Raw genomic sequence first — 22,557 nt, 5'->3', positions numbered from 1 at the left:
TCGACGACATTATAACATTTGTTTAATCTAAGACATAACAGGTTTTAAAAGAGGTATCATTTTTTACTCGTTTTATCGCAAAAGATTTGATTTTCTAAGTTATGATAATTATAATAGAATTTATAATAAAACAAATCGTACATTTATTGTGACACAGACGAATGACAATTATAAGTATTGACTTTTGTACGTTTTAGTTGATCTGTTAACTTGCCATGGCATTGTCAGCTTATTTTTAACTTATGAGCTTAATAGTTCCTATTATGTTCTAATTCGCAAAGCTTAACCGAAGATAAATTATTTAGTCAATAAAACTCAACACATGTATACTATAGGGATGAGCTCTCCTTGTGAGTAGCACACTTTCATACTTTATTTTTTCTTCAATCATCAAAACACCATTTTATAAATTCATATTTCAATATTCATCCAAACGTCGATCATTGTCGATCTGCATCTAATAACTCATCCAAGAAAATCACACAATTTTCCTCAATACAACAAAGTCCGTATCGGGACTCCATCCCACTAAAAATTAAAATCAACAACAATCTACAAAACACAATAAATACATTATTATTACAATTTATCTTGTCACATTATTAAACTGTCTAACTCAAATCTATCAAATGGCTGGGGTGGTGGCGGGATATGTATAACGAAACGGAGGTTTGCTACTCTGAAAGGCAGAACGTCGAATAACTAGTTATAAAAATATCTATTATTTATAATAAGATTCTGCACGAGAATCACGATCCTACCCTCGTACAAACGGGTAGGAAACCTGCATTGCGACATACAATAGCCAACCAAATCATACAATAACAAACCAGGTATGCAACCATGTGCTCATCAACACGTGCTGAACATAAACAAACACAGACATGTGCTTCTGATACTATTAATAAATATAGTTATGTTCTAATTTGCCAAGCTTAACCGAACATAAATTATTTAGTCAATAAAACTCAACACATGTATACTGTAGGAATAAGCTCTCCTTGTAGCACACTTTCGAAATGACAAAGTAGATAATAAAAAACGAGTATGAATATTACAAGCCAAGATTCTTAGTAACGAGCAGTTTTTCACGCACATATCCGTCTTTTGCTGTATCTGAAGACCATCTTCCGTGTTTCTTAAATATTCTATCTTGAATAGCAGCAGCAGCAGCCTGTGATTTGTCTAATCCCAAAGATTCTAAAGCCTCTAACAGTATTTCTCTGGCTCTTGTATAAGACAAAGGCGTATTACTCTTTAGCACGTACATGTTAGTCTTTTTACGATATACAACTGATCTAAATATGAATTCTATAGAATGGTTTTTAATGTTCGCTTGGTTCAAGTATGTCTCTAACATTTGAACTGGACAGGTTACCGAATATATTTTGGAAATATAAAGATGAGTTCCTGCTCTTTGTTTGTTCGTTTTGCTTTTTTCGATGAATAAAGACATATATAATGAATGAAATGAAACATCTGACCTTTTTCAAATTAACTAATTCTGAAAATCTTAAAAATCCGGCATAGCTAACGAGACACATACAAGCTATTCTTCTATGGTTTAAATAAATTTATTTTCGTTATAAGGCTTAACGAATACCTGAATGCGTAGTAATTTGCACGGGTGGATTCACCCGTGCATACCTTAGCGGGAATTAAATCATTCGACGGTTTGCATTCAATCAGTCTACACGTTTATTTTAATTGCTGTTAAGGTCTGTTTGACTTTTAATTTTTGTTTGTTTAAAAAAAAAAAAAAAAAAAAAAAAAAGCAATTTTTGTTCCATAGGTACTGTCTTTCACACGTATACGATTATTTTTATAAAATTGTACAATTCAATAGATGCACATGTACATGTATACTGTCCAAAGTTACAGTATTCTTTCATTTACATGTAGTTGTGAATTGTTTCTAATTTTTGTAATTATATTTTGTAGATTGTTCAGATCATACGTCTAGGGAAGAGAATGTGATAAGGACCTGTTTTTTGCGTAACACCTGCCATTCTAATTTTTTATTCACATGTTGTTATAATGTTTCGAATGTATTATTAAAAGACTGGATGCTGCAAACCTACATCCCATAGTATATTTGTGTTTTGTGTTATTAAGCCTTGTATAGAAAAAAAAAATGCTTTATGTTCGGTTGAACCCGTGAAAAAGAACATAAAATACTATTTGTATTGCCATATTTCAAAACCCGTTGATTAAGAATATGAGGAGTTATTAGTTCCTTCTTGTTTACAATGTGATGACCGATTGACCTTTGTTTACCTTCTTTTACGGAAGTACAAAGAAAAGAATCACAAGGATTTAAATATCCAGCTAATTTGTGTGTCCATTGAATAGCATAAGATGCTTCATATATCTTTGAAAAAGAATTATATTTTTTTCGTAAGTGAATCAAATATAATTAGACATTATAATCTGATGCCGGTAAAAGGCTTTATATTAAATAAATTACACCATTTACAATAATATGTATATACATAATTTTATATTGTAAACAATTAACAATATGTACGTATAAATTCGAACATCATTAAGTCGCTTTCATCTTAATTGCCAGTATATCAGACTTAAAATGCTTGGTACCAAAAATGGAGTTTTTATTCTGTCCTTGAATAAATATATTTTGACCTGATGAAAAATCAAGAGCTTCTATAATGTAAGCATGGTAAGGTTGAAATTCAAATCTTCTATTAAAAATTAAAGACCAAAATGCCGATGATGGCCATTTTGGAACGATCAATGTTCCCTCAGCTCTATAGAGAATGAGGTGTTTAATGCTTTTAGCCACTAAACTTATCGGAGGAATGATCCAATTATTTTCCAAAGTCCAATTTTGAGCGAAAGCGTCAATAGCAGTGCTTCCTGGATTCCAAAATTTTGAGTTGAACCTTTTCAATTTTGTATTATGAAAATTAGCAAATCTATCTATTGTGTAAGGACCCCAAATTTCATTCATGAAAGTAAAAAACTGAAACGAGGTTTGCCAATTATCAATATCAACCATTTTAGGTATGAAATCAGCTGTGAAATTTTCACACCGAGGTATTCAAGTAGGACACAACGTGATACCTGACCTTGTACATATTCTAAAAATATCATAAGCTTAATGTTGTAAATGTAACTTTGTACTGCCTTTATTGATTTTATTTACAGAATTTTGATTGTCTGTATGCCATTTAACTATTTTACATTTCAGATCGGGTTCGGGAATATTACCATGCATGAAGAAAAACTGTTGACAGCAAACTTTTTCAGCAAAACAAGGTCTACAAAAAGTAGTTATTGCCTTTTACAGTTAATTTCCCACAATTTGTCTTACATTTCGGTAATCCTTTGCCAAAAAATTCTCTTCTGAAACTACTTGTCCAAATTAAAACAAACTTTGCATAAACAATCCCTAGGGTATCTAGTTAACAAAAAATGTATCCATTCACCAAACATCAACCAAGATGGCAGAATGGCTAAATAGTAAATAAGCGGGGGTGCAGTGTTTGATTTATATCTCTAAAACTTAAGCATTTAGTCCTAAATAAGATATAAATGAGAGAAACTGAACAGACTTAAATGACCGCCAATATAAGATAAAAAAACCATATCTGTTTTTGTCATTAATACTTTTCTCGTCTACAATGTTGAAGTGTGTCTTTGTCTAATATGATATAGACCAAGATGAACAACACAGGCTATTTTGAGCCTCCAGTTATTATTAAACTGGCGTTTTTTTGTGTTGTTTTAACTCGCACAATATTCCGGGACAGTAGTGAAAATAGAGGTAATTCGAATCTTTCATTACAGTGCAGACCAGAATGAATAATATAAAATTGAAAGACTTTGTCTAGCTGCAATATTCCTTTTTTCCTCTTTCAGAATGCAATGCTAAAAACTCGACATGAAATATTAGTTAGGACTTCGATATGGGGAAAATATCACTCACCTCAAGTTCAAGAAAAACAATTTTCACTGTGTAAGTGATTCTTGAATTTGAAAGATTTCAGAAATCATGAACTAAACTTTATCTTATAAAAAATATGTTGTATGATTGCCAATGAGACAACTCTCCACAAGAGACCAAATGACATAAAAACTAACAATATGCTGACAAAGACAGCTTTCGTATGAGTGATATTTTTCGAGGCAATTAATAAGAACTATTACATTAGCGGATCCAGAGGGAGGGGTCCAGGTGTTTGAACCCTCCTCTTTTTGGCCGATCAATGCATTTGAATGGGAACATATAGTTGGACCCCCCCTTTTGTGGCTCGATCCGCCCCTGTATTATGTGTCAGAGGAAAGACTGTGGTGCTCGCGGAGTCATATTAAGTTTTGTTGACTATTTAAATCTACATGTACATTAGCACGTAAACAAAATACAGCGCTGCTTCCCAGTTTAGTTGAATATGCCATAACATTAGTCATATAATTCAAACAAACGCGAGAAGAAAAGAGTTCTAGTTACAAATAAAGTTGAGAATTAGCCTCATCCCAGGCACAGTTGTCAAGATACTACTTTTAGATCAGACAAATTCAATGCACCTTATGTCGATCCTCAGAAAATTATGAAAGTCATCAGTGATAATCAGTTAGTTAAAACATCACCCCTTTGTTGATTATTTTAAAAATGTGTTTTTTACGGTCCCTTAATACTGTTGTTTGAGTAATAATTTTTCTATAGATTTCACTTAATTACTGGATTAGATAATTGTCAGTTTACATAGTAAAATAAGAACATGTATGTCATGTATTAAATAAGCTTTTGATTATGATTTATATGGTATATAATTCATATTATCTAGTCCATTGTTATAATGTTGAGGGTTTTACGTTTATAAGTCCTTAAATTCTTTATTGAAAAGCACTTTACGCCCATATGAGCCAATGGCTTAAAACATTATACATAATATACAGTTTACATATATAAAACAATGAAAAAGACAACGACCCACAATACATAAAATGGATATAATTTTGTTTTTCCATTTTGTAAATGTTTTACCGAGCGAGTACTCTTCACCGAGGTAACATCCCTTCATGTTATTATATATTTTTTTCCATTGTTTTTAAGAAAACAATAAATAGATTTCATTTGTCTCCCTTGTTTTTTTTAGAGAATCAGTTTCAAAATATAGTTACACCCCATCTTAAATTTAGCCTGTTAGTCAAAGGGAGACAACTTTAATTTTCCACAAAAATTACGGAATTCCATAATATTATGGAGTTCGCTAAGTGCCCCGACTGACAAAGAAGCTATCAAATCAACAGTTCAAAGTGGTGAAGTGGAAATCATCCCTTCGTAAATTTTACGGACGTCATCACGAGCTGGTTAACCGTTATAAAACATTACGTTTCGCAAATGTCGTAACAACAATCCCATCACCTTTTCTCCGAATGACTTACCGAATGAGACTCTCATTTTTTTTTCATAAATAAGGCCGTTGGTTTTCTCGTTTGAATTGTTTTACATTGTCTTATCGGGGCCTTTTATAACTGACTTCGCGGTATGGGCTTTGCTCATTGTTGAAGGCCGTACGGTGACCTATAGTTGTTAATGTCTGTGTCATTTTGGTTTTTTATGGCTAGTTGTCTCATTGGCAATCATACCACATCTTCTTCTATATATATTCTTTACATTCTTTGTACCTGGTTTGTAGAACATGAGCAACACGGCGGATGCTAAATGTGGAGCTGACTCTGCATATCCGTCTTGAAGACCTGATATAACCCCGAGTTTTTTATCTTAGTTTTCTATGTCGTGGGTTTTTTAGTATCGTTTCTCTGTTAGTCGTTTTCTTTTGTTAGCAATTGCGCTGTCAGTTGTCTTTCGACTTATGAGTCTGAATGTCCCTTTGGTATATTTTGCCTCTCTTTTCGAGGACTAAATCTTACCAATAAAAGTTGTATTCATTATGAACTTGAATCATCATACTTTTTATATAATGTATACGTCACAATCCAAATTGGAATTTAGTAGAATAGATATGCTGGATATTCCAACTTCTACAATAGATATTGGCCATATAATTTGTACTAGATCTTACTAAGTGAAAGTCAAAATTCCAAATTTCTACATGTAACAATTTTAACTGGTAGAATTCTAATTTTGCTGGATTCCAATTTGTTCTGTAACATATATACTGTTTACTATTTAGACTGAAACTGGAGGAATATCTAAAAACATTGTCGACCTACAAAATGTTGTTAAAGAATCTGCTTGGAAATGGTACAGTGATCGTAGACAAAAGGATTTCCCAACGGCAATGAAAAAGGTTCGATTAGATTTCGATTGGACAGGTGTTAAATTCATTCCAACGAAACTTAAATATTCAGATCCCAGGACAGTTCAATATGAATCAAATATTTTATTTGAATCAGTATTCAAAAATAATAGTAACAAAGAGCAACACCATTCCTTGAAAACTGAACAACAGACCACAGGAACATGTACGAGCTCAATAACAAAAGGTTATACGACTGGCTTCAATGTTGGCCTTACACTATCTGCTCCTGCCAATATAGCGGGGACGACATGTGGGTTTTCCAAAGGTTTCTCAGTTGAAAATACGTTGGTTAATGAAGATAAAAGAACTATGACTTGGTCAGCAGAGGGTGTGTTGTTAGTTGAAAAGCAATCTATGCTTACTGCAAAACTTCAAATAACAGAAAAGCAAAGCTCATATACTTTTACAACTAAGGTTTCAGTAAAAGGAGAAGTTATAGTTAAATTCTATGAAAGAAAGAACAACAGATATCTGATGGAATACAGAGCACCAATAAGAACAATTTTAGTTCAAAAGAAAGATATGTTTACGGATGCAAAAGGAGAAATCTTTGTAGAAGACATCGATGGAACAGCTTATGTGAAAGTGGAAGGGAAATGTATTTTCAAATATGGTATCAAACAAGAAATTATCATAAACCAGAACAGTAATGAAAATCAAATTGTGTTGTCCTGAAATTCAAAACAACATGAGTACAAATGCTTTTTTTTGTATAATATTCATTATTCCAAAAACAATTTGAACCACCATTAGAAAAAAAGGATATATAAAAGAAACATGTACACTAGGTTAATATGCAGACAATATTTGATATAATAAAAATATATTCATATATATATATTTATGAATATATTTTTATTATATCAAATATTGTCTGCATATTAACCTAGTGTACATGTTTCTTTTATTATATAGCTTTCACACTTTTTGCTATACGCCTTTCAGGATAGGTCTAATCCAGAAAAGTTCTGCAAATGCATCGAATGTATTTTTAATCCGATATGCTCGAAAGTAGTTAGCTATTCTATCTAGATTATCCCCTTCGTATTTTCACTCTCGTGCTTCCCTTTTTTATAATACATAAAACGGCTGTAATTGAATTACAATCAGCTCTCATCGGTACATCTTATGTATATATTTAACTCCGAATCTCGAATTTTGAACCCATAAATTAAATTTAAAAAATCACCTTCAAGATACAGAATTGAAAGATGACCCATAGGGGCGTAACATGGTTAATATGTATACAAACACCAATACTCTAACTACAATGAAATGACGACGATTATGTTTACCTGTTCAGTTGTCAGTACAGTAAGGTCGACATTAAGTATTATTGATATGATACATCTGACACATTAATTGTTTATTAATGGTTGAATTATTAGAAACACTAACAATTTTCTATCGGCATCAAATATTGCATTTGGCAAGTATTAATTTTAAGTGCTCGTCAAATTTGAGAACGTTATGCTCCAAGTCAGACATTACATACTGAACTTTATCGAACATATTACATGTTTGTGTGTGGCTGATTAAAAGAGAGCGCAATATACAAGAGGGACATTCAAACTCATAGCTAAAAAATAAACTGACAACGCCATGGCTAATAAAGTAAAAGACAAAGATACAAATAAAAGTACACAAGGCACAACATAGCAAAACTAAAGACTAAGCAACGTGAACCCCACCAAAAAAACTGGGGGTGATGCAAGGTGCTCCAGAAGAGTGAGTAGATTCTGCTCTACATGGCTTCAGGAAACTGAACTGAAAAATGCAACTAGCTATAATAATTCAGCGAAAAAACATATTTTACAATTTTGAAATTATACCAGGAGATGTATCTGATGAAGTACACGTCTAATAATTCATGAGGAGAATCAATATATGTCGACCCACAAATAGGAATATAAAATCAATATATCCATATCGTTTGTATCACGAAAACCTATACGAATATAGAACACTTATTGCATAATCTAAAAAAACAATCAGAAATTCAATATATATTTAGTTACAAAGTATGTTTATACGTATGTTTTATATATATTTGATTTAAAAAATGGATTTATAGATAATTCTACAATATCAGCTTTTAAATAGGTAACTAAGAAAGTTTAAATAAATAATCCGTCATTCTCTTTTCTTTTGGAAAATAGAAATAGGGAAAATGCCAAAGAGACAAAAACAAGACCAACGAGTAAAAAAACAAAGCAACAAGCTTTACAAACTTTGAATACTTACTTCAAACAAAGGATAATTAATTAAATTGCATTGATATCTATTCCAATCCTACAAAAATCATCGACACTATCTGTAAAAACTACTTATACTGTGTAGATGTTTACAAAGTGTTGTTTCATATAACATCATAGCCAAAATAACGGTATATGGGTGCTTGTTGAACATGAACAAGCAAGTAATGAAGACATGCGCGATGGTGTGATCTACGACTAATGTGTTCAGAGAGATTTGATAAATTGTCATTGAAGTGTCAAGCCCTTTACATTGAACTATAGAAGAGTGTGCATTCTTTAATGCAAATCTTTTTTTATTTTAATGTTTTGAATGTACTTGATAGTAAATTGGTTATCAGATATTTTTACATTATTTGGAGATTACATGTCATATTCCCCTGACAGGTATAAAAAGTGGAGCTATTATATACATACATTGTAGCAATTTTTTGGGGAGATGGAGCTAAGAAATTCCATCATGTGCAATACCTTTTTTTGTATTTTCTCAAAGAACACTTTAATTCACTGATCCAAACGAACATGTAATTAGACTTATATTTGCACAAGTAAATCGCCTTCTTTTTATGAGCAGATTCCGTTTTATACATAACCAGTTTAAAGGTTATCTATCACACAAAATTTAAACAAATTGCAGATATTATCGTTTTGGTAAATTACGCTTCTATAAGACAATTAACACTGCGTGAAATTATCTATACACAATCGTGTAATCTAAGATTGTAATAAGACAACTTACTTTATCATTTTGAACTGAAAAGTAACATGAGTTGTTAAATTATAACTTTGTTTTTTTTTAATCTTAAAAATAATACTGCTTACACTATGCAAACATACACAAACATAAGCTAACTGATGGATTTGTTGGCAATATTCTTTATTCTGAATACAATAGAACAGTTCCCTCTACACATAAACTGACAAACAAACTTATTGAAAAATTGATGAATAGAGGTTTTTCTTAAACGGATCAATCTAATATTTTGCCATTTTGAAATACAAATCTTTTCGGTACAAATTTTTATACGATATTTGGTTGGGTATCTATTTTGGTGATGTTTTTCAAGAGAAAGAAACTCTGAAAGTCAGGTTGATCTTTCGTTTAATCAATCATAACACCTCTCAGTGTGTTATTAGACAAGACAAAAAAATCATAATTTTGAATGTTAACTAAAAAAATCAACCATAAACTAAAATAATTATGTCATCGAAAACAAAAATTCAAACAACACAAGTGATTTGCAGTGCTGCAACTCTAATATTCAATGCACAACACTGACAGTAAAATTACAACAATTCAAGTACGTTCTCAAACCCTCTAACATGTCCTGCATACATCATTAATATATGGTATTACTGAAATGCCTTCAGTGGTTTCTTCTGCTTGCAATGTGTTTGAACAAATCAATGTTGAATGCAACGTACTGTATTTATTAATTAGATTGTATTTTGCAGCAAAGTCAAAAGTTTTATGATAGACTGGCATGAGATAACTCAAAGATGAAATATGTTCCACTAACCTAAAAGAAAGGATTTTCTGAGTATACATTTAAGACTTGGAGACTCTGAAATAGAATTTTTTGGGAGCCCTTTTTAGCTTGCTGTTCGTTGTGAAGTCCCGGTTGAAGGCCGTACTATGACCTATACAGTTTACTTTTTGAAATGTGTTACTTGGTCAGAGAATGACAAAGTTTATCTGTATAAAAAGTTAAGGTGAACACTTTTTTTTTTAAAGAAAAGTCATTCCGTTATATTATCAACATCTGCATACATGTACCGATATTTAACTATTGATTTCCCCTATACTAATTCGCTGATATTGCCCCGTTTGCAGTAATTTTAGAAACGAGACCTTGCATTATTACTGCGGACATGACACAGCGCACGCGCGAGGGAAAACTGCGATGAAAGAATGTAAATTCACGTGCACCTGAAGTTAAATAGGAAATATTATAACAGGATATTTATATACAAATTGATACAACAAAACACTGACATTTAAAAACTGGTAACGAATAATTTGATAAACAAAATAGAAATGCATTGAAAATATATAAAAAAAAATCAAAGGCTCTTCCAATTCAGTCATTCGTCACACTTTCTACGTGCTCTGTTTTTCTTGTTTCTCAATGTCACGATCTGTTAAACCACGTGCACGGCAAAAAAACTCGAAAGTTAATTAGTTTTCGATCAACAACAACCGATTGAAATACCATTTGTCGATAATACATTATAGATGTGTTATTGATACACAAACACGTACATGCAAGACTAAGTTTTGTGTATATGCATGCATTAAGACTATAGTTATGATACCATTACTTTTTTTAAGAAATTCGTTAAATATGACTTTAACTTTGATTTTTTTACAAACACACTCTTAATTGGTATCAGCGTGCTAACTTAAAGTGACAAATGGTATGCATAAACATAGTCTTATCAAAAGAGCATGAAAGTGCAAAAGAAAAGAAAACTAATCTATACACAAATCAAATCTAGTTAATACAATATGCATGCGTCACTTTAGAATTAAGCTTGAACATATGATTTATTCTATGTTATATTTCAATGGAACACAAATACATTTGTTGCATATACATGTTGTTTTCATTTCAGTTGAATACATGTATATCAACAGCAAAAAGATTGCTAGTGTTTCTTTAGACCAGATTTGTACATGCCAGTTTCTTATAATTCCGATAAAATGACAACATTAGGTCAGAAACCCAAACAAATATTATAAGTGAATATTACTAAATTGGGACCCACATGCAAAGATGTTAACAAATACACCACATACTTATAACATGTATACCACAGACTTAAACAGTCCAATAAACTTAAAGCTGAAACTACCAAAAAACGCATAAACAAATGTGTTTACAAAGTTAAATGAATACATTTTACGTACAACAGCCTAGTTTTTTTTTATCTGAGGTATTTACCAGGGATTTTTTTAACAGAAAAACCATTATGGATATAATTTCTAGCTTCTGATAGTAGAAAAGGAAAAATAACAGTCCAAAATGCTAGATATTTTATGACGCTGATACAGATTTTGTAATTGACGCTTGTATATGTTTCATATTTGAGTTATTTCCCGTCTACCACAGAAAACTAAATAATTTACAGGAAAACAATATTAAATACGTTTACAAACCAAAGACAAAAATGAAGGCAACAGTAACATACCGCTGTTCGAAATTCATAAATTGATTGAGAAAAAAAACCAAATATGGGTTACAAACCAAAACTGAAGAAAACACCAAATATGAGAAGAAGTACGACACAACAGAAACACAACAATAAAATGTAACACAAGCACAAACAAAAACGAAATGTAATATAATAATGGTCATTGTCCATACTTGGTACAGGAAATTTTAAGAAAAAAATGGCGGGTTCAACCTGGTTCTGTGGCTAGCCAAACCTTTCGCTTTTATGGCAATGTTAGATGAAAAATTAAAATGACAACAGAACAGGACACGACTACAATATGAATAAATGGGAGAACATACTGGACAGAGAAACACACAAATAAAAGCTATGAAAAGGTACCAGGTTTATAATTCAATCAGCCAGACTCGCGTTTTGTCTTCAGAAGACTAATCATGGACGCTTAGATAAAAAAAAAATGAAAGCCAAAACAAGTAAAAGTTGAAGAGCATTTATGATCAACAGTTGTGCCTAATACTGTTAAAGTTTTATGACTGGGATAAAACAACTTTAGAACAGTTACCTCTATTGAGTTATATTTAATGTACCTACAATTGATTAGCTCGCACCCGATCAACCATGATTTGTAAATTTGTTTAGTTAATCCAGAATACTTTGATTATATTGAGCCCTTAAAAATAAATACATACCCTGCATAATAATTTCATGCGTCTTACGTCCTATTGAAAAGATGCATTTCGTGTACGATAGACTCATCATTAGTACTCGAGTTAGAAAGCAAAGTACGTATAATTTTCATAATGGCTGTCAACCCGACAATACTAAACTGATTGATAAAGTGTCCGCATTTCGTTTTAAAATTAACATTGTTAATATTCTTATATTAGAAAACACAATGTAATAACATCAATCTATAATCATGATACAGTATTGAAGTCATAAAGTTCGATACTCTGCTATCTTCCAGATGGTCGTAGTGTCAGTGCAGCTGAATATCCAGAATACACAAAGACAAAGAAGTAGTACCATCTCAAGATATTCCCCCTGTACCTTTTTTTAACCTTAAAACACTGAGTACATGGCGAAATGCAAAAAAGGTTGACGATTAGGGACAATACACGAATGAGGTTTGTGATCAAATGACAATCACCAAGTGGCAGCAGCGTTTTCCGATGTTAAAAACTGGTAAAAATATTTCAAATATACATAACACATAACAGAGGTTATCACATATTATTAAAACAACTAATATCTTTTCGTTTAGTATTAATCTTCTCATCCAAAAAAATAGCATATATAGTACTATGGATTTTAGGAACTCTTCCATTTGTTTTGCAAAGGTCAATGTCATCAAACCAAATTATTTCCAATGAATGAATCATTGTAGCTAAGGCTTTTGGTTTGAAAGCATTGTGTACATAACGGGCTTGCTCGGAGACAATCTTCAAAGCTTTATTTCAAGAAAGAGTGATGGTTTCCAGTTGTTTTTCGTAGTGATTTACGTCGCCCAGGAATACTACAGAAAATGGGCCATGAAAACTTTACTTTATCAATGGTTTTAACTAAGTATACAGATGCATGAATTGAGGAACCTATTCGTAAAATTGCCCGTTGCATAACCCGTATGAAATGCAACTTCAATTAGTATCTTTGGAACAGCAAGATTTACTAGTATATGTTGATACGTCCATGGAACCCATTTTCAAAACAAAGCTCTAATGAACTGAGATTTGTAAACCACAAAGGTTTTCACAGTATGATTGTTCATGAATTAAATTAATGACCTGTTTATGTAATTTTTTTAGGGAACACAATAATTTGCCTCCATCTATGTCTTTCAACATTTGTCTTTTCCCAATCGTTCAATACGTCACTGTTACCTCTAACATTACGAGATCCAAGTTGTTGCCTGGCATGACGTTACAATGACATATCAAAGAATGTAACTTTATATATCCATGGTATACATGTAATTGCTATAAGTTGGATTTCTGTAAATAATAACAATGTAATTTCCCATATGAACTGCCTTTGCGCCGAAAACTAATACGCGTTTACTGTAAAGTTTCGTGAAAATGTATATCCTGGAATGGACAGTTGATATTCACTTCTATTTTATTCAAGGTCAGAACACAGGGCTGAACGGTAGATTTGCAACATGTATATGCCTTGAACTTGTTAGAGTTTTATCTTATACTAAAATTATAAGTTTCCTTTTACAGTAAATTTTATACCCCTACCACTGTTTCATTTGTTTTACAGAATTTGATAACAAGACTTGAATTATTGCCAGCTCACAATAGATGCATGTTTTCTGAATTGAAATGTCTTGATCCTGGTTGAAACTATTCTGATAACAAATTGAAAGCATTTCAGAAACTTTAAGTTTAGTAGCTAAAAACAATCCAACATTCACGATTATAGAACGTATCCAACCCTGCCTCTGTTTTAAGTCCGTATCTTACCATATGACTATTTGTTAATGAAAGTTCACAATTTCTTCCTTAAATGCTCTTTTCAGACGTCTTGTCAAACCAGTATCATCTCTGACAATATATCTAACATAACTTAGCTCATATATGAACTAGAAGTGTTTAAACAAGGCCATGTTTGAAAAAGTTGCATGGATGAAATTGCCAGTCTAGTCTACGAATTCACAAAAAGATTCATAGAAATGACTGCTTACATCAAATTTTTACATAATTTCAAAGCACACATATTGCTTGCTATATAAAAGACCATTTAAATAATAAAATTATAGCTATTACAAGTTAAAAGTAAAGTTGTATTACCCAGGGCTAGGCATTTTGTTTTGCCCCGAAGATCTCAAAATTCCTTAAGTATTCTTCTGTTTCTAGCAAAGTTTCTAGCAAAGTGGTGGTATGCCGTACATACTACATGAACGTTCTTAAGAATGAAATTTTAAATTCATCTACATTCAAGTCCATCCTCTCCACAGAGAGTCATATAGTAAACAAGCATATCACAACTACATCAAAGCTTAAGGCTTCTTCTGAACGTTTGAAGGTCCCTACTATGTATTGGCTACCTAAACTACACAAAAAAACATTTAAATGTCGTTTCATCTCGGCCTCTAGTAATTATTCTACAACTAATATGTTAGTGCTCTTAACAAGTTCATTAACTACTATTAAAGAGCTTATCATAAACTATTGTAATGAAATATATGAACATAGTGGTATAAACCATTTTTGGAGTGTAAAAAATTCTTTGGATGTTTTAGATAAATTACGGGCTTTTGATGGTCCTTTTGATTCTGTTAATAGTTTTGATTTTTCTACTCTTTACACTACACTTTCACACTATCTTATTAAACAAAAGTTTTCCTATTTAATTAAATGGTCGTTTGGTAAAGCTGAATGTAGATATATTTGCTGCAACTCATTAAAAGCATTCTTCTCTAATGACAAAAGTAAATATGCTAGATATACTTACTGGAGGTGTGATGAGATGATTGAAGCTGTTAATTTTCTACTTGATAATATGTATGTACGTTTCGGCAACAAGGTTTATCAGCAGGTTGTAGGTATCCCAATTAGCACTAATTGTGCCCCTTTAATAGCAGACTTGTTTTGTACTGTTGCGAATCACAGTTTATGACTAAACTCAGTAAAGACCCGTTGAAATTGCAATTAATTGATAAATTCAACAACACTTACCCTTATCTTGATGATATTTTTTCGTTAAATAATCAAGACTTTTCTCAATATACTGCTGAACTTTACGCCAAAGAACTTACTTTAAACAAATCAAATGTACTCGGTAATAACTGACCTTTCCTGGATTTAGATATTTCGGTTTTAAACGGGAAACTCCACACTAAAATTTACGACAAAAGAGACGATTTTTCGTTCCCTATTGTTAATTTTCCATTTTTAGATTGTGATGTTCCTTTGGCACAATCTTACGGTGTTAATATTTCACAACTTGTTCGCTATGCCCGTGTCTATTGTGACGTTTTTGATTTTAACGAACACAACCTATGTATTACTGTTAAATTATTAAACCAGGGATATCGTTAACATAAATTACTTAAAACCTTTACGAAATGTTTCCATAGATATAAAGATTTGGTTTTGAAGTTTGGTTGTACCTGTAGAAAACTTATTTCAAACGGGATACGGGATAGCACATCCTCATTTTTACGGAAATGTTGTTAACCGTGCCCGGAAATTTAAAAATGTAAACTTGTCACTCCTTTAAATAAACTTATTCTAAAAGGTTACCTATTCAACACTGTAATAAGATAATTGAATATTGTTTTTATTAGTATAAATATTGATTTTGTTATCAGTAAATTAAAAGCTAACTAAATATTACAAGTATGTTATATACATATTCATGGATCTACAATCTGTCGATACCTGTAACTTGGCATTGCACAAGGTCATGTTTTTCTCTGGCTGTTTATGACGTCTTTATACTAAATTCATTGTATGTTGGATGTGTACGGATTGATAGTTTAGTCTTAGATGCATGATTTTTCTATACGTTGTTAGTGGCTTTGAACTAGCTGTCAGATAACTGCGAGTACTTTCAGGTCTGTTCATTGTGTCTGTTTGTGTCGGGATGTATAAATACCCGTCCACTTCCACTTGTATTTTTGTCCATACTCTGACGAGTTAAGCCTTTTTCAACTGATTTTTATACTTCGTTATTATGTTGTACTGTTATACTACTATCCCAGGTTAGGGGGAGGGTTTGGGATCCCGCTAACATGTTTAACCCCGCCACATTATTTATGCATGTGCCTGTCCCAAGTCAGGAGCCTGCATATTCAGTGTTTGTCGTTTGTTTATGTGTTACATATATGTTTTTCGTTCATTTTTTTTTTACATAAATAAGGCCGTTAGTTTTCTCGTATGAATTGTTTTACATTGTCTCATCGGGGCCTTTTAAAGCTGACTATGCGCTATGGGCGTTGATCTTGTTGAAGGCCGTACGGTGACCTATAGTTGTTAATGTCTGTGTCATTTTGGTCTTTTGTGGATAGTTGTCTTATTGGCAATCATACCACATCTTCTTTTTTTATATTTATGATAGAACACACTACTTTATGTATTATTGAGGTAATTTGAATTTCTTGCTGGTATTTTTTTTATGCCGCGGTCACAATAAAGCACATTTAAGTGGTTCGGCTTACTTTTGGGACAAAAATACCCCACCAATAATATTCAGGAAGATTCAATGAATTTCGATGACTGCGAAGAGAAAATATAACCACTTCTAAACAATTTAAATTTCAAATATGCATATATTATGAACTTGTTTTGAATTCAGGACTTGATGTAAACTATGCATCTGTTACTATGCATCTGTAACCTGTGAATTAATGCTGAGTCATCATAGTTAAGGCCCAGGATTTTCTCAATTTTCATGAAATATTTATAAAACTTTATACATGAGTTAATTTTTTAAAAATCTCGGAGATATACCGGATTTTGGGAAATTATGTATGTTATATTTTCAAACCAAATATACATTCCATTTCTATAAACACAATGCAATTTCCTATAGGAACCCCCTTTGCAGCTAAAACTGTGATACGGTTACTATAAAGTTTATTAAAAATCTATCCTAGAAAGATAAGTTGATGTGCACTTCTATTTTTCCAAAGGTCAAAACATAGGGCTGCGCGGCATATTTTCAACATGGATATATCAAGAACTTGTTAGGGTTCAATTTTATACTAGAATTATGAACTACCTCTACCCTTACTTTTTGCCTACTTCAGAATTTATTTTCAGCGCAATAGCATGGTTTTTTGTACTGGTAACAGTCTTAGGTTATGTCCCTGTAAGATGAAACTTAGAGATCATATCTTGGAACTAGTACGTTAACATTTTAACTAGTGTTGTCAACGGTTAACCGTTTGAACGACCGAATACCGAATACCGAAAACGCTAACCGGTTAACCGGACTTTTTTTCAATTTTGATAGATTTGATTTGAAATCATTAAAAAGTTATGTTTTCTTTTAAATTTGTCGTCAAGCTAATTAGTTTGACTGATCAATTGTCCAGATATTGATTGCTATAATGTGAATGAAAAAAAACGTAAATGTATGACTTGGATGGAAGGTTTTTCACATTGACACTCATATCACATCTTCTTATATCTATGTGTAGGATACTATAGATAAGGCCTTTAAACATCAACCTAAACTACCGGTTAACCGGTTAATCGGATTAACGATTATCCGAGTAACCAGTTAGGCAAAAGTGAACGATTTGACAACACTAATTTTAACATATCTATGAATATTATATCTATCTCCCCAAAAGAGGCTTTGTTTGACAAACAGCTGTATTTACAAAGTGCAACCTATTGGACAATGGCGAGGTTAAAACCATTCAACAATTCCAGGCCCTTTGGTTTTCTAAATAATAAATTCACCAATAATCAACAAGTGCCAAGTTAAATTTTGATACCGATGCAAATAGTATATTATGTCATATCTAGTTTCCTTGTGTAGTTATCTGTTACCTTCTGTAAAACCTTTCTCTATCACCAGAACCTGGAATTCTTCGGGTAAGTCTTTTATATCTTTGCTACATTATAATACAGCATTTAACAAGTCTCTATTATTCCTCCTTAAAATCAACTATCAATTTGGTTTATTAGTTAAAACATTCAAGTTGATCTGTAGTCAGAAAACCAAAACGGGTTCAAACAGAAAATTGTGAAAGCAGAAAATCGACCCAGCTTACAACAAGAACGACTTTATGGGACGACACGGGGAATTTAACAAATACAGGCGAAAGAAACCATTTACTTTAACTCAAAAATGGACTGACGTAGATGAGTCCAAGTAAATGCAGTATAATGCGAGGTAACTCTAACCTGTTTAACAAACTGTTATAAATTATTTAGACTACTCAAAGTAATCTATGTCCGAAAAATAGTGAATCTAATTTCTAAATAAAAGAACATTATACAAATGAAAAGTGAGAAGAACAAAAAAACTTAAGCATTAAGAACCCAAAAAAAAATGTGTAAGGTAAATAGTTGTATGTACTGTTTCTATATAAGAAAATGCTTGTACCAAGTCAGAAATATGACAGTTATGCATCCGTTTGATGTGTTTGAGCTTTTGATTTTGCCCTTCGATTAGGTACTTTCTGTTTTGAGTTTTCCTCGGAGTTCGGTATTTTTGTTAATTTACTTTTTGTTTGTGATTTCATCTATATATTTCAATTGAATAATCTATTTCTCTCCATATGTCACTGTTTTATTACTAAACAAGGTTCTATTTGTTGCTCGACATGACGTAATCACGACAAAATAAAATAAAATCCACCTTTATATATACATGATATGATTAATATAAGATATTGGTGTAGTTTCCAAAATCAAACCAGTTTGTTCCCTTTTTAGTTGTCTAAATATCACCAATTATTAACAAATTCCAGGTCAAAATCGTAGCAATGCCTATAGTACATGTTATGTATATGTCCATTTTGTAGTTGCGTGTTACCTTCTGTAAATTTCTCCTCTATCTGGAGATCCTGGAATTCTACCAAAAGTTGTATATTTAAGCTACATGAATAACATGTATAAAACACTATTTACTTATTTCTCTTTTCTTCAATCCCAATACCCAAAAATGTGGTTTATTATTTAAAACATTCAATTTAGTGTATAGCAAAAAGAAACTGGGTTCAAACACAAAAAAAGACAGCAGAGAAAATAAACTTACAATACCATGTCTGACATAAATAAAAAAAAAGAGACAAATAATAGTACACAAGACACAACATGGAAAACTAAATACTAAGCAACACGAGCCCCACAAAAACTGGGGATGGTCTGAGGTTAAAATTATGCCGCTAGTTTTCGCAATTGAATTGTTTTATATTTATCATGTCGGGACCACTTAAAGTCGACGGTTGCCTATACTTGCCTTGTTCCACTTCATTGGACAAACGGGTAAAGTTATCAATGTAAGTCGCTCCACCTCTCCTTAATTTTCATCATTTGTTTTACAGACTGTCTGCTGATCAAGCTTTCTATTTGGCGCTCGTCTCTTGATAGATGGCTGCTTATAGTGTCTCTCATTTTGGTTAATGCAATTTGAAATGTGAACTGCATAGTAAGTTCATGTTCATTAAATCAATCCTTGTCAGTTAAGTGTACATATCGTATTAATCAATTGAAATTTACGAAAATGATAACCAAACATAATGTTTTATTTAAGATTTTCGTTCATTTTCACAACTTGCTTGTTTGAAAAAAATCACATAAGTTATAACCCGGGCATATCAAGTTGAAACTTGGAAAATTCAAATAAAATGTAATTTAAGTCAAGTTATCTCGCCTTGTACGTTTGGGACTTTCAAAGAGAGTTTGCCCAAATTCATTAAAAAAGTTCAAGTGCACACTAACTTTGATTGTCTCGTATAGGGATTGGTTTGTTTTATATTGACCAGCAACTGGTCAAATGAGTTTACCGATTGGAAAACTGTTACTATAATTCTAAGACGCACACACAGTTGATTACAACTGAGATAATCATATAAACTTAAAATAGAACGCGATCGTTGTGCGCAATAACGGTTAATGACTCTTGTATTGATGCATCATCCGTGATATCGTATTATAATAGAAAATTGTATCATACATTTTATTATAACATATTGTTCGCTTCAGTTTTTGTTCATTTATTTGGAAGCTTAGATGAAACTTCAGTAGGCAAAATTGAACTTAAATGATTTTGGCCAATACTTTAAAGTTTCTCAAGAATCTTTAACGTTTCTACGCTTTTCAAAATCACCGGGTTTCACATGAGCGATCTTTATGTAGTCTTTTTTTTACGTAGGTGGGCTTCCGTGTTTTGCACTTGACATATGCATTATTGTTGTTAAGCGCTAGACAATTTTGTCAATTTTAGCTAGCAATTGTATACTTGGCCTATTTTGGACATAACTATTTGTTAGCGCTTCATAAGAAAAGCTCGACAAAACATGATCTATTGCATTTTTTAACATGTCTTAACATCAACATGAAATGTTGTTTTATTTTGAAATGAAGGATTTCATATTCAGCCCCAAAAATAGCCTTCACCGAATTTACTATTTACAATCTATCGTCAACGGTTCTCATGAAAAATTTGATTAATAACCACAAAAAATAACCTTAAACAATGCAAGGGAAAAAATAAATAATATAAATATTCAAAATTGATAAAGCGTATTTTAGCTAGCATTACATGCCAATTTTAAAATGACAAAATACAGTTGCGCGTATTTTGATTTTATATGTATTAAGATGGTGTACTATATAAAAGGTGCAATTTGGACACTAGAGTGCGATGGTCTTCGCCGAAGTGTGATGTTTCTTTTGCTGATTCGTGCTGAACTATATAACGCATTATCTATAGTTATAAATATAATTTCTAGTTAGTATAATATGCATAAACTATTGGTCATAACTTATTCATGGCATTTCGGTAATGATTAATTCTTTGTTACGGTTTCAAGAAAATAATCAGAAAAAAAATATCCTTATGCAATACTATGGATAATACTATATTGATTGGATATTATCTGTATGTACCCTATATTGTCTATACTTTCAAGGTGCATGCACATCGTTTCTAACGATGTTTACAATATTTGAAATGATAAAGAGTATATCATATTATGTATGCCCTCGTTATACTAAATGAGGGAACATCTTATTATGTGTTGCAGTCATCTCGCGATGATTTACCATTACCTACAAAACGTGAATTTGCTCTTACAAACGAATTAATGTCTAAATTGACATTTGAACATAATAAACATAAACAGTTTAAATTATCCATCGCACTAAATCGTTACCACTGACGCACGTTTGCGAACCTACTCGAAAGATAGAGCCAATATGCCACCATCGCACTCAAGCGCTATTAAAAACGCACTTCAGCGTCAAACCATCGAGCTGCAGCATGACCATTGCGGTTCGGAGATCTACATATAGATATAACTTTCGATATGAAAACTTTTTATAGTGATCTTTAGATTGTTGAACAGTAATTATTCAATCAGTCGTATACATTTCCTCTCTGTAGAGAAAACACAACTTTCCATAACATGGGCTATGTTTTATCTGAAATACGCTCTATATTCCAATACCACTCGAAAAACCCAAATCAGGCTAAAATGAAACTTCTTTCCCAGAATATCAACCATATAATGTCAATAGGTGTATACTTTGCTTCCCAAAAAAATTAAAGACAGCGAGGACAAGGGTAGAAACAAAGGGTATGGAACATTTCAATACGAAAAGAAACAAAAATCTCCTAATAATATGTTAGCAATTCCGTAGGCATGTGTGTTATATGTTATTCGTTTAATTAAACTATGTAGGTTACTTGTGAAGTAAGGGAATATAAAACCATGGAATTATGGACTGTTTTAAAGGCTGTGTTCAATGCTTCAACATGATTAAGGTAACATGTGCATTTCTCCAACCATGTATTACTATTTCTTATTCCTACCCTATTTGTTTTCTTCTTTTGTAATCTACTGACCTATGATGATACATCGATGCTACATACAAAGTTGTTTTACTAATACATTTGCCAATTACACAATTTTTATGCATGTATAAGTATATAATAGTTGGTGATTTTTTTTGTACATTTATTGTAAATGCGTCAGTGATAAATTGTATCGTACTATTGAGGTGTCAAAGGGCGTGTGTTGCTAAATAAAGAAAGGTAACACTTCATTGTATACAGATCTTCTCACTTAAGTGAATCATTTGGTAGTGTATTGTTAATATTCAGTTATGACTACTGATACTAGAAGTATCCTTTTTCAACTTTAAATG

General features: G+C 32.0%; 1 protein-coding gene across 1 annotated transcript; it reads left to right on the top strand.

The window, feature by feature from the left end:
- The first annotated feature begins 1,318 nt into the window (after positions 1-1,318).
- On the top strand, positions 1,319-6,965 carry LOC139483226 (uncharacterized). The gene is made up of 2 exons (XM_071267257.1): positions 1,319-1,345; positions 6,162-6,965. The coding sequence occupies exons 1-2, from the start codon at positions 1,319-1,321 to the stop codon at positions 6,963-6,965; spliced, it is 831 nt and encodes a 276-aa protein (XP_071123358.1).
- Positions 6,966-22,557: the final 15,592 nt, after the last annotated feature.

This window comes from Mytilus edulis, chromosome 7 (genome assembly GCF_963676685.1).
Source record: "Mytilus edulis chromosome 7, xbMytEdul2.2, whole genome shotgun sequence".
NCBI classification, from domain to species: domain Eukaryota; kingdom Metazoa; phylum Mollusca; class Bivalvia; order Mytilida; family Mytilidae; genus Mytilus; species Mytilus edulis.
The sequence above is the reverse complement of the archived record's forward strand: the minus strand, read 5'-3'. Positions and strand labels throughout refer to the sequence as shown.